Below are 14,171 nucleotides of genomic sequence, written 5' to 3'. Positions count from 1 at the left end.
GCTTCACTCAGACAGAAGTGACTGCCAGAAATACATTTAACTTTTTTTTCCCAATCCACACTCCATGCACAAATCAATGCTTTGATAATTCAATACAATAAAGTTATTAATAAGACCTTTGAGGTGAACAGCTCTTTCCTAGAAAAACACATTTAATTTCAATTTTTACCTTTACCTTATGAAATGTGACACAATTCAAAGTTAATTATTGCTTTAGAATACTTTGTAATTGCTAGTTAAGACTCCCAATTACAGAATTATGGAGTGTGCACATTTCAGGACAGCCATGTTATTTACTAAGCCTGTGTAAGACATTAGATAACAAAAAAACATAATAGTAAGAACACAACAAGAATGAGAGACATGAGCTTATCCTCCACTAGAAAAAAAAGTTATGCATCTGAAACTACACTGCCCTTCAAGACCTTACCTTCTTTTTGTCCCTCATTGAGCCCTTCCCTCGGACCATTATCTTGCATCCTGTTTCTGCCTCAAGCTGTTTAGCTGTTAGTCCTCTGGGCCCAAGGATTCTTCCAACAAAGTTAAACTGAAAGAAAAAAATAAATAATTTCTAAAAAATCAAGTAAATAAAATAAGTTTGAAATTTAACAAGATGTAGTTATGTGTCTAAAAATATCAAGTGTTTAATGGCTTAGGACAGCACACTAAATGCCTGAGGTTGAAAAATGAGTTAGGTACTGTTTCATTTTCATAGATGAAGTACCCACGTGACTCCAGTTTTGGGGATACAAGTCTCAGGTGGAACTAGGTCTTTTAGATGTAACATCAGGTAGTCTACAGCAGCAGCAGCAGCTCCTAATTTCCTCCTCATTACATTGTACAAGCTCTTAAAGAAAGTGCGAGCTGCTCCCTCACCACTAACCTGCCCAGCCAGGCTCATCCACAGGCCAACAAAGTGCACCATGGCAAGGAAACACACAGGGAGGGCTGGGCACTCAGTCTGGGAAGGACATCAAAAATAACCCTCCTTTATCTACCCATGTCTTGGCATTTCCTTCAGAAAAAACAAGCGAGGCCTCTTTTGTGTTTATTTTAGGCTTCATGGGCAACATTTCTTAAAAATATGGTGTTGTCATACATACACACACACACACATATATATAAAATATTTGTATATATAAAAATTTAGGTGTCTATACAGACACAACAAAAGCACATCACTTTTTGTAAACTGTTTCATTTATATAGTTGTACATACAAATAAAGCAAGCATTTCATGTTTAATTGGCTGACTTCAGCAGACAGCCCCCTGCCTACACTCAACACAGTAATACCAGCATTTAGCCATACATAACATTATTTCCTAGTTATTTTCAAGAGCTTTTTCCCTTTCATTATTTTCAACCTCACATTCTGAAATAATTTATTTATGACATAAATAAAAAAAGCACTAAGTGATGGTAGCATTGAGAACACAGAGCAGTATTCTGCGACAACTGCAGTGCCAAGATGAAGCACCAGCTCAAATGATAGATAAACTAAGAAGTTTCAGACTGAACATTAAATTCAAAGAAGAAATTAAAAGAACAGAAACTCTGCTGTAACGTTCTGCTCTGGATATTTTAGATCCTGGTAAACAAAGTTATTCAATGGAATTGTGAAGAAGTTGTTGGCTTTCATTTCCTCAGCTAATTAAAACTGGGCTTGAGTACTAAAACTCAATGTATTTGAAATCCTTATGAAACTGCAAAGACCAGAAATGATTTAAGAGTAAGCAGAAATTATGAATGCAAGGAAATTAAAGTTCTTTAAGAAAATTAACAGTGTTTCACAGCAGCTAAACTATTCTGGGAATATATACTCCCAAAGTTATTTAGTATTGCAAGCTCAAAAAACAAAGACATATTATGAAGTCTGAATCAACCACAGGGAGGTGAGGGGGTGTGTAGTGAAGACGAAAGGAACTTGTGAACACACACAGAAACTGTGAATCATAAGAAATTAAAGAAACATTCACTAAGCTTTGATAAAGCAATGAACTAGCTACAATAAAGTTCAGCTGTGAAATATTATTAAAATCTTACATGTTACACATTTTGTTTTTAATATGAAAATTGTACCATTGTTTTACATGAACAGTATCTTGCTTTTCTCTGCATCCACACTTCTGCACACTAAAACTTTAGATATCTGTGCTATTCCACTCATAATGCTAAAATAATATTGCAAAGCTGATTTGAAATCAATACTTCAACAACCACAAAAGCTGACTATTGCTATATTCTCCATCTCCCAAGAAAAACAGTAATCTTTAATGTTTCATTAATTTGGATTATGAGTAAAAGAAAAATCAAATAATAACATACTTTGGATAAAAAAGATTAAATAAAACTATTCAGGATACAAAGAAAAAAAAAAAGGAGGAATCTGTAGTACCCTGAAGTTTGCACGTTTATTGAAGTATGCAACCTTTTCCTTCCAAACTGTACAAATGTGGTGGTTTGACTAGGAAGAAGTGGGAATTGTGGGATGCTGTGGTCAAACCAATGCGTGCTCGGATGGCCCAAACCATGACAACATATTAACACTTGGGAGTCTTTTTGTATGGCTGCTCCTTCCAAACAGCTGCCTATTCCCACTGCCTCTCCTGGGCCCTAGAATTTGATCATATCTAAAAGCAGGATGCCTAGACAAGGTAGTACTTCTACTGAAATCTCAACAATGTTAAGTTACTCAGAACAATTAGATCTTATTACCTACATTCTTATTAACATATCCCAAGTTGTTTCTTTCCCTCCCTCAAAAATTCAGTTCCTATGTTTAACATTCACTGTCCCCAAATACTCTTCGCCATTATCTCAGCCTTGATTTTGTCCCCTAGTTTTATATTCACATGAAACTTCTATTCCCCTCCACAACTGCTCTACATTTGTGTAACGAATTTCATGTTGTTGACTTCAGGCACAGTGTCAGGGTTTGACACTGGCACAAGGCCAAATGCCCCCATGAAAATACACCTTCTCTGGTGTCTGCTGTGAGATTTTGACCAGGAATAAACAAAGCAGGCTCTCACTTGAAAAAAAGAAAAGTTTATTAACTAAACTACAAAAACAATTACTAAACTACACACAAAAGAAAAAGAAAACACAAGGAAAATGAAAACCTCACAAAAACACTCTCCTCCTCCTCCCCCCTAAATTCCCAATACAATACATCTTCCAAAATCACCAATTCTAGGTCCAACACCACCCTTTAGATTGCTCAAACTTTCAGCTCCTCAAGAGGAGAGGGAGTCCTTCCATGTGTCGTGGTGGCCTTTTCCGTCCTTGTTCCGGTGCTCTCACCACCGAACAGGGATCAGGGCTGCTTCCAGGGTTGTCTTTATAAGGATGCTTTGTCCAGTTCCAGAAAAGCACAGTATCTCACCTTCCCACCTTTGGGACATCTGTCCCCCCCATATTTTATATACCCCCTGGGGCCGAGGGGTACCCACACTGAATCTTCTTTGGCACTGGGACATTTCTCCCCCTGGACTCAGTCTCTGTATCACACGGAAACATGGCTCTGTCCATGGCTACACAAAAGAGTCCAGCATAAAATGCCACTCCATCTTCTCCATTCTTCCAACATCTCTCACTCTCTCTCTCTCTGGTCCAGACCTTCATCACTCATCTAGGAAGGGTTAATGTTCTGTAAGGTTTTCATTATCCAAAAAGGGTTAAAACTCCTCCAAGCAGCTGGACTCCTGGCTGCACCCCCCCCATCTCCTCAGCCGGGCTGCCTGCTGCCAGCACATGTTTACTGAATTTCCAGATAACAACCACAAACACAGGCTGCACTCTCTGTCTGTCTGTCTCCAAGGGGGGGGAACAGGCTGCCCATTGCTTCCTGGCATTTCTTTACTTCTTCCTTCCACCCTTGGGGGGGCAGGCCTACCTCTCCCGGGCCAGGCCGCACGGCTTTTCCCCTCCCCCTGCCCAGCCAGCAACTGGGCTGGGGGAGAGACCCAACTCCTTCCCGCTGGAAATCCAAAGAGGAACTGCCAGGGGGAGAGCCCTGCTTTTACCCTGTGTTCTCAGAGGTGGATCCAATGCCCAGTGGTTGGGCCAGATGGCAATATTCAAATCTGAGCACCCACTGGCGCTATCCACAGCATCCCAGAAATCCTGTTTCCGGGTCAAACCATGACACACAGTAAGTTCAAAACAGAATTAAAATTCAAAACTGACTTTAAAAGCATTTGGTTAATGACCTAATTTCTTTCCAAGCATACTTTCTATCCTACAGACCAAATTTTCTTCAGTGTGTTAGAGATACAAGATGAAGGAGCATGCTGCAGGACCCCACCTGAGGTGCAGTCTTAATCAGTCATCAGTAATCAATTATCATAGATTAAGCCAAGTATTGCTTTCACAAATGATCCCCTACCTTTTGTACTAATGTATCACTGTCAGTATTCAGTTTCTCAGACAACCATATTAAAAGTCCAAGTTCAGAACTCATAGAAAAACATAATTCAGACTCTTTTGTTGGAAGCTGTGACCAGCAAGATCACAACTCAGGAACAGAGAGTGAGCCCTCAAGTTAGACAGTTTTGTCAGAGTCCAGTTGTATCTGCAGCTACTGCTTCTCTTACCTGTCGGGCCAGCTAGACTATCAAACAGAATTACCAGAACAAGACATCTGACAAATTCGGAAGACCATTCTTAACATCTAACTCTATTTCTTGTGCTCTTTGTCTCATATTGTCACCCACACACACTCATCACTGCATTGTGTTTATCTATAAATAACACACCTGTGCTCAGGAATACTGTTTGTTCTAACATTTGTACAGAGACAAAGCTAAGAATATTTCCCCTTGATTTCCTCGAGTGTTTCTCACTTTTCATTTGAGCACTATAGGATTCACCTCACCCCCAGAGAATTCAGAAATCAATTTGACCAATTTAAGGCTGCACTACTTGGAATGCATCTAACTTCACACATGTTGAAAAGTGAGATTATGTTAAAAATTAAGCAGAAGTGTCTTAAGCTAAGATTAACTGCTTCCACATCAACAACACAGAAAAAGCAATCAAATGGAGTCAGTCTCTCCTTCCACAATAATTAAAATCTCTCTACGCTCAAAATATTTTTCTATGAAAAGTTTTTCACTAGTGGTTTTTTTTACAATCGTTTTCCTGAGTTTTATTTTCATGTGCTCAAATCTTCCTCAACTCAAAATAAGAACTAAATAAACAACCTCCAGAAGATGATGACACACAAACACAAGAACATCCTAAAAGCCAAGTGTTTAGTGGAGCTCAGGTGCTGAAGTTCCAACCAGTTACACCCTTGTTGCTCTCCCTCTGCCTGTTTCTCTGCATCATCACCCTCACACTCCCTTACTTTGCTAACTTTTCACATTTGAAGTTTTCAGCATGTACAAAACACTACTGGATGTTGTCTTTGTTTGAGACGATGTCCCAAACACACATCCTTAAAGAAAAGAGTAAAGAGACAGCATATCTTGGGAGACTGCACATGAGGATCTTTGTTACTCCAAGTGTTTAAGCAGATACAAATGTACTGGGGGAAAAAAAAGATGCTCCAAATCCTAATGTTTCTACTTACTCTGGAATATTAATGATCATTCTGCAGCAACCACTGCTCCCAAGAGTCAACAAAATTTCCATGTGGTGACCTACCTAACAAGTCCACTGTATAAGAAACCCCCTGATAAAAACATCTTCTATTGCCTACACATAGAACAGCTATTTCCTAAGCAGACCAGGTACTTTTATAGTCCTCACCAGTCCCCATGTCCAGAACAAAAGTAGTAAAAAAAAGTAAGAATGAACCATGCCAAAGACTCAGAGCTGCTTAATAAGAGACTACAAAGAAGTGTGTCTGGTTTTTACAGTATAGGAAATGCAGTGTTTAAGGATCTTTCCATGCATGTTAAAATCTGTGGAACTTGAGGCAGACAAGTACTAAATTTCATACTTCTATTGTGACTTTTGTATTTTGTGTTTTCCTTTGAAATATGAATAAGATGTGGCAAGAACTAATTTAACTTACGAAAAAAATTCTTTACTTCATTAAGGGAAATGAATTTGAAAGAATCCAATTTGATTGAAATATCCAAATCTAGCAAGAAAGAACATAAACATATGCATTTGATCAAACAATTATTTAACTCAATTAAAAACTCATTTATTCTACAATCTTATTAGCAAATGTTCCAGTGACTTACTAAACATTGATTTTGCAGAGTCAGTTACTTATCACTGGAAAAAAGCCAAAAACAAGCTATTCTTCAAGTCTATTTTAACTTAAGGAAATTAAGAAAAGTTTTCAAAAGCTTTTATGTTCTTAGGTACAATTTGTGTATTTGAGTACTTTTCGTCCCCGGACTAAACATTATTTTAAGCAAAGTCTCAAGAAAAGCTCAGTAGTTCCTCTTTACAACAAAACCAAAGATGCTCTCCCCTTCATGCTGACTTTAAGCACACTTTAAGATAAAATAAACTGCGAAATTCAGAGAAATATTATAAACACACAAAAAAGGAGCCCTTTCTTTACTAGTGATCCATGACAAAAGCTGAGCAATCTATCTGTGCTTCTGGTAATCCAGCATTTGGTTTCACTTTCTGATCTCCAGCTTACAAAAAACACATTTTATTATTTCCCTTAAAAAAACCCACTGTAATTACTACAACTGAGTAATGGTAACCATAACTGTCCACTCTTGACGATGTCATTTAATTCTTAACCTCCTGCAGAAAGCAGCTTCAGCACAGTCATGTCATATATGGAAACAAGGTCTCCATTTTGAGACTACCTTTATATATAATTTCCTCTTTTTTTAAATCCTAACAGGTCAAAACTTCAGGCTTCTCAATCCATTCATGAGCAGCCTTGCCTACCCTTACCCATATTTTTCCTAGTTTTGTTTTACAGTCTAGTTAAATGTTAGACATAACTGCCAGCTGAAAGTGGATTTTCATCAAGAGAGAAAACTACACCTTATATTCAGGCTTCTCCATGGTCAAATCAGTTTTCAGATTGCATATACTGGTACATTAAGCAAACTAAAGAATCCCAGAAATTTGGTGTATGTAAAGTGTCCTGGTGGTTAGTTTGCTTTTTGAAGACATGGAGAGCAGCATTTCCTGCTCATTTCACTGTCATATGATTTTCCACACCAAATAAAAAGCATCTGAAGACCAGGACTTTGTGTGGTTCAGTGGTTAGAATATGTCATGGTTGAGAAGCAACTGAAAACGGGATGTTATAATGGGGAACATCTGGCAATTTTATCTTAAGCAGCAATGCTGGCAGTCAGTTTAGCCACTTCAGAAGAAACTCCCTATGTCTTCAGATTGCAGTAGTCATACTCCAAGACCATTTAGGAGATAACTTCATCTGACAGAGTCACAGGCTACAATGCCAACCATGGAAATGGAGTAATGAAGAGACACAAAGGAACTGCAAGACAATGAAGGCATTCAAAACAAAGCATGATGAATGAGTATGGCACTCACAATGGTGTTTATTTAATGTGAGTACTCTTTGTGAGCAAGATTAACGTTACTCCAAGGATTAATAAATTTCTTAACAATACAATTAAATTCAAGTATGCATTTTCATGTGTGTTCTTTACGAAGAAAATCAGCTAATGCATTTAATTGCAACATTTATATGCAAACAAACTGGAAACACTACAGCAGAAGATAAAAACCAGCATTATGCTGACAAAACAAATACAAGAATGGACACTGAATCCAATAAAGCTTTTACTGACCACTAAAATTAGCAAATTTAGGTTTCTTTTTTTTCATTGACGTCTTTTTAAAGAACTATTGTTTCATGAAACTGGCAATACAGTTATTTTTCTGCATTTCTTAGAAAATCTTGCATTGGTCTTAGCCTAGTCTTAGATAATCATAAAAATATAAATCAGATACATATGGCTGATTTGATTTTTTATAAGCCTCTAACTTGAAACAACTATAAAACCACTTGAGATTTTAGAAAACAAAATACAGCATTAAACTGTAAGATTGTATACTTTCAGTTAGGCAGTTTAGTGTTTAATAAAGAAAACAAAGCTTGTAGAATAAAATTATAAATAGGTATCTTTGAGAATGAATTTCTGAGAAAGTAATCTGAAACATTTTATAGGAAAAAAAGAAATGACAAATGGATAATTTACCCTATCTTACATAGCATAGGCTTTCTAGCAATAACATTTTCCAGTGTTTATTCCATTAGTACATTGTGACCATATAACCATTTCCACAATGACAACTTTGTCAAAAAATTGGCATTTGGTTGTTGCGCTTTGGGTTTTTTGTTGTTTCGGGGTATTTTTTGGGGGAGTAAAGAAGGGGGGATGTTTGGTTCGTTAGGCTATTTTTACAAGCACAGTTTTAGTGATGTGTATTTCTGTACATGTACAAACATACATACTGTTTAGAGAACTAGCATTTACACCTGCATACATGCAATCTGCCAGTAAAAGAGCAGTTATGGACTAAATACGTAACCTTTCAGGTAACATTTATAGCTTAGCTCCCACCTCCTACTTTCAGTCAAAATTCTTTAAATACTTGAAACTGTTGCCACTATCTCCCCTCATTCAAAAGATGATGATACCACTACATTTTTTTGGTAGGTTGGGATTAACAGAACAGAAAGTTTCCTTTTCCATGATGACAAAAAAAGGCATGAAATATATCTGAGGTTAAGTATTTTCAGTGATTCAGCATCACACTTATCTCAACAGAAAACAGCTACACAGTTTTTGTTGCAGCAGTAAGAACTACTATCAAATAAATACAAGTGCATCCCAAACTCAGTGACCACATTTTATATTAACCAAAACCAAAGAAGGCTAAGGTCACATAAACAGCCACTTGTATACATTTCAGAAATCAAGAGGGAAAATTCTAATGTTTCAAGAATAATGCTGAAACTGTGAAATCTTTCATTAACTGCATTAACATGTAGTTTGAGGATTTAATGTCCTCCAGCTGAATTTGGCAAGTTTGTAACATAGTTAAGAAAAACATTATCTGATGAGATTTTAAAGGAATAAGAGGCTGACATTGCAGATGGTATTATCATTGTCAACACAGTGAACACAGACAATAGTAACCACATTTAGAAGTAAATTTTTACATACAGACTAACTTTAGATAGCTGTTAAGACTGCTAGTGACAACATGTGAAATTGTTTCCTCAAGTCTCTACCAAACCCACCTACTACTGGTAAGAAAAGAGTTGCTGCAGAAAACAATGCAAGAGATACATTCTCTCCTAAATATGGCATGTTTTCTAAGCAAAATAACCAAGTAAAGGTCAAAGTACACATGTAGCGAATATGACACATATAATCTGCTTATGTCAAATATATCCACTTACATTTGCTGTGCGTATCTGATATATACCATTCTAATATTATAATCAAAGCTAAATGAGAACTATTGAAGCATTTAAGTGATGAAGCTAAGTAGTAAATTAGAAATGCTGTGCTGTAAATAACTATACATACAAATTACCATTAAATAATCTCTTCATCACTTAAACACAAAAATAAAACCATTAAGGTACTGGAAAACAAAATGCAGAGTATCAATTGACAGAAAACTAGATCTGTGACATTTTCAATAAGGTACTTTTGTGCTAGATAAACAAAATCAAAACTTCCAGCACATCTGCTGAACTACCTCTGACTTGACTTCAAGTGTGAGCAATTTAATCCCCAACATTAAATAAACGGGTCACTACAGCTAAAATATTTAATGCAGTTCTAATTCCCTAAAATTTGAGTGGTCACAAAGAGGAGAATAACATCTTAGAAAGGAGATAGTGAAAATATTTTTCTCTTTTCCTTATTGTATTTAAATGGCTAAGAATAATTTTCAGTACATATTTAATGCACTCAGACTGGTTCCATATTTATTTAGTACACTGCATACATTTTTAACAAAGATTATAGGGTTGGGGGCATTTTGGGCTTTTTTTTTTTTTTTTTTTTTTTTCTAATTCAGTTACCATAATCACTTTTCAACATCAAAGCCAGATAGTAACTTGTCTTGTTATGGGAAAGAACTGATAATTATTGTGGGAGTGAGAACAGCCTGGTCTAGTTCAAAAACATCTGTAAAATGTATTAATGCAAAAACAAAGGATATGAACATAATTGTAATACATCACTAAAACATAGTATTTGTGCAGCAGGAGAACAAAGTTAACATTCAGTGTTTTGAAGTCTGATATACTATACAAAAAGTACCAGCATCTGGAGGAAAATGAAAACAACACATTAGTGCAAAGGTTTTGCCTATTACTCATTGCAGAGGTTCCAATGAAAAATCCAGCTAGTAACAGAGGAAATGAGTTCTCTGCATACAAATACCTGTATCTATTACTCTTTCCCAGAACTACATTTAAGTATTACATAACACAGTTAAGTGTAGGAGTAATTTTGGTAACATGTTAAATTCCTTTAAATTACATTATGTTTAACTGGGTTTTTAAGCAGAGCTTCTTAGAACAATTAGAACAGTACAGATTCTATGAGATGTCCAGAAAGGAGAAAGATCTCCAGAAACTTTATCAAACTTAGTAGGCACTATGTGGAGCAGGAGAGAACAACTTCAATCTCTCTTGTAAGTACTGGGGTATTTCTGTTTCATGGCATGCATGAGTCAGTCTGCCTCAATGCTGTTTAACCTCTAACTCACCTCATCTAGAAAGCTGTGCCATCAGCAAAATTCAACCACTGAATTGTTCACATTGTGTTCAGAACTGAATAAAATCTCTTGAATGAACACACACATGCTGCAAGCCCGCTCACAAAACTGAGCTCGGTGTTTAGCATTTGTTGGGCAGCCATAAACAGACCTTGCCCACACAGATCTTGCCCACACAGATCTTGCCCACACATGATCTTTAGTAAGAAATGCTGATAGAAATTTATCTATGTTTTCCAGTAAAACTTTATGAAGAAGACAGTAAACAACCAGTGATAAACAGTGGCACCTTGGGCTCTCTACAGGATTAAGAATTGCTGCCTTCTCTTCTTTGACATCAGCAATGCAGGTTTAATGGTTTAAAGAATGGATTATCATAAAAATTTTGGTCTACTTAAAAATTACTCCTCTGTTATTTCTTACTGGTGATATTCTCTCTGTAACATTAAAAACAAATGGTACAAAAATTAGAAAATTAGAACTTTTAGGATTTAAAACATGACAGATCAGGATTTGTTTCCATTTAAGATTTTGACATTTCAAGTAGTTATTTTATTTATTAAAATCACAATTTTCATGAAATTTTCAAAGGGTGACCCTGGGCCCTATTCAACTATAAAGTTCTCTTTGTTAGTACCTTTATTCCGGCACTGTAATGTTATTTAATAAATTAAATACTACTACCAGTTGTGTTCTGGAATGTGCCAAAAATAAACAGCACACCATATAATTTCAGACAAAAAACTGAAGTTATATTAAATGAGTGATTAATTTGAACAGAAATATTGCTCGCTGCAATAAAAGCTAAATTGTTTTTATGAAGCACCACCATACAATTAAAGCCCCAGCACCACAGCAATATAACCATCTTAAAGTAAAAATATCAACTTACTGCATTTTATAAAATCATAAAACAGTTAGGGTTTGAAGGGAACTTGAAGATCCTATAATTCCAAACCCCTGCCAAGGGCAGGAACACCTTCCCCCAGACCAGATTGCTCCGAGCTCCATCCAACATGGCCTTGAACACTCCCAAGGATGGAGCACCCACAGCTTCCCTGGGCAACCTGTTCCACTGCCTCACCACCCTAAGGTTGGGGAATTTCTTCCCAACATCTAATTTAATTCTAGCCTCTTTCAGTTTAAATCTATTCCCCCTTGACTCATCCTAAAAGACCCTCTTACAGCTCTCTTTGTAGGGTCCCTTCAGGTCCTGTAAGGGTGCCACAATTTACATACCGTAATTCTGCAAAGTTAGCTTTGTTGGTAGAGCTGGTAGAGCTGCCCACTACAGATTACTACAGATTATTTGCATTTGCTCTTGACTGAGCAGAATATCAGCCACTGATACAGTGATCATTCAAAAGCTCAGAATCTTTTTGATCATTGCAGCTGTAACCTACACAAACCAGATTATCCATGTGATGTCAATAAAATATCATTTTTTACCCGGCAGACCACACCCTAATGCTTAAATGCTCCTTCCAAAAAAAAAAAAAAAAAACCAACAAAAAAAAAGCATTAAAAAATATAGCTGGGATTTAGAATGAATTACTAAATCCCTTAAATCCACATCATTCACCTCTAATAACCTCTGCTGAAGGCTTTGAGAGCATGTTTAACTGAAAAACAACTTTACAAACCTCATGTAAATACATTAGACCAGATCTATAAAAAAATGAAATAAATAAAATAAAAATCAGGCTAGCTTTCCAGGTCATTTTAATAATGGTAATACAGCTTTCTTGATTAAAGAACAAAGAAATATCAAAGCACAGATTAAAAGACAAACACAAACCAAAAGTAATACACTGAAGGATAGAATTTTTTTCTCCAAATTCTAAATTTGCAGTTTAAAGGGAGGCCTGAGTAAATTAAAATTAAATACTTGGTGTTGTTTCTGTTAGGTATTGAAAACTTTTAATGAAATATAATGATAGCTAGATATTTATGTAAATAAACTTCATTTTTACCACTGAAATTCTCATTAACGTGACAGAACCATCTGAGCAGCTACACCTAGTTAGCTGAATGCATTACAACTAATCAGAGAAGCCAAGATATAGTTTTCTTTTGTCAACTGTTTGAAATAGGTATCTGTCAGAACTCATCATCAAAATACAGTCAGAAGAATTGAGGACGTAGCAATTCCTGTATATACTCAGTATCTCCAAAATGTTATCTAGGATGCCAACTTAATTTTCATCCATTGAAACACTGAACCACTAACACAGTCTTCCTGGAAAATGTATTTTCAGCTCCTCTGGGCAGAAGATTCCACTTCAATTTTAAACACAATGTATACATGTGTTATCACAGGTGCAAAAAGAAAAAAATAATTTCCGTGTTGGCACAATCATAGTACCTCTAATCTCAAAGGCACTGTTTTCCAAGATTAGCTGCTAAAGAGCTAACAATTTCTTCAGCAATTCTTTGACCTATCTAACAGCATAACAAAAAAAAAGCTGTCCTAATCTTCTATACTTGGCAAATTACCACATCTAATCAATCTTTTTTTCAATTTCATTTTCTAAAAACTAACCTAAGATGTAAACATTTGTGCCAAGAAATTTACCATTTAGTTCAAAATTAAGTGAATACTAAAGCTTTACTGTCCAAGGATTGAGTAACAAATCTACTTTCATTTCCTGCAGAAAAATGACACCTTCACCATACAGTTTTGGCATTAAGATAATGGAACCTTCAGAAGGAAGGTAGAAAGCAATCCAAATCTAAAGGGAGACCTATGTTTTTTTGTGAAAATGATGAAGACCTTCCAGTACATCATCAAAGAATCAAGAAATTTCAAACCACTGAAGATGTTGCACTCCATATATTCCTCTCAAAAGAAGCAGTGGAAGTCAGACAACAGGCTAGAAAGGCAGAGACAATTTAAGATAACTCCTAAATTACTGACCTCTAACATAAAGTTCTAAAAGCTGTTTGCTTCTGTTCTTTACTGTGCAGGATGAAATAATCACTTGGAAAAAAGCTAATACTATCAATAAACTGCATACAGAAGAAATAAAGGCAAGTTTATTAGATTAGCTAAATTCTACTGATATTTATTCTGATATTTCTTGTATAACGTAACACATAGGTAATACTGGCATTGGCCTAAACAAGTTACAGAATTTAAAATGAAGATCCACAAAGAGCTGCTGTGCTAATTAAAAAAGGGAATCAGGACTTCAGAAATGGCATAATATACTAAGATTTTTAAACTACTATACAGCTTCACAGCCATAAATCTCTCTATACAGAGGTCCATAAAAAAGTCAATCTGCCTAACCACAATACATCAAACTCCCTGAGCAAAGCAGCTCAAATCTCTCTAATCTCTTTAATTCAAGGCCTGAAAACCTTATCTGGTGCATCATCCTGCTACGTACAATCCACCTGAACTGAAGAGAAGAAAAACCTACACGAACACATAAATTAATGCAAGACTATCTCAAAATGATA

General features: G+C 36.0%; 1 protein-coding gene across 8 annotated transcripts in view; it reads right to left on the bottom strand.

Moving 5' to 3' along the window:
* The window catches only part of QKI (QKI, KH domain containing RNA binding), a 155,091-nt gene that overhangs the window by 92,457 nt on the left and 48,463 nt on the right, over positions 1-14,171 (bottom strand). For all 8 annotated transcript variants that reach the window (XR_009114286.1, XR_009114285.1, XM_058021153.1 and 5 more), the window contains exon 3: positions 431-547. Coding sequence is in view for 6 of the 8 variants with exons in the window: in XM_058021153.1 (XP_057877136.1) it covers positions 431-547 (117 nt within the window). In the remaining 2 variants the exon portion in view is untranslated. The remainder of the gene's footprint in view (positions 1-430; positions 548-14,171) is intronic.

The sequence above is a fragment of the Melospiza georgiana genome, chromosome 3 (assembly GCF_028018845.1).
Source record: "Melospiza georgiana isolate bMelGeo1 chromosome 3, bMelGeo1.pri, whole genome shotgun sequence".
In the NCBI taxonomy this organism is placed as follows: domain Eukaryota; kingdom Metazoa; phylum Chordata; class Aves; order Passeriformes; family Passerellidae; genus Melospiza; species Melospiza georgiana.
Note: the sequence above shows the minus strand (reverse complement) of the source record. Positions and strands in the feature narration are given on the sequence as shown.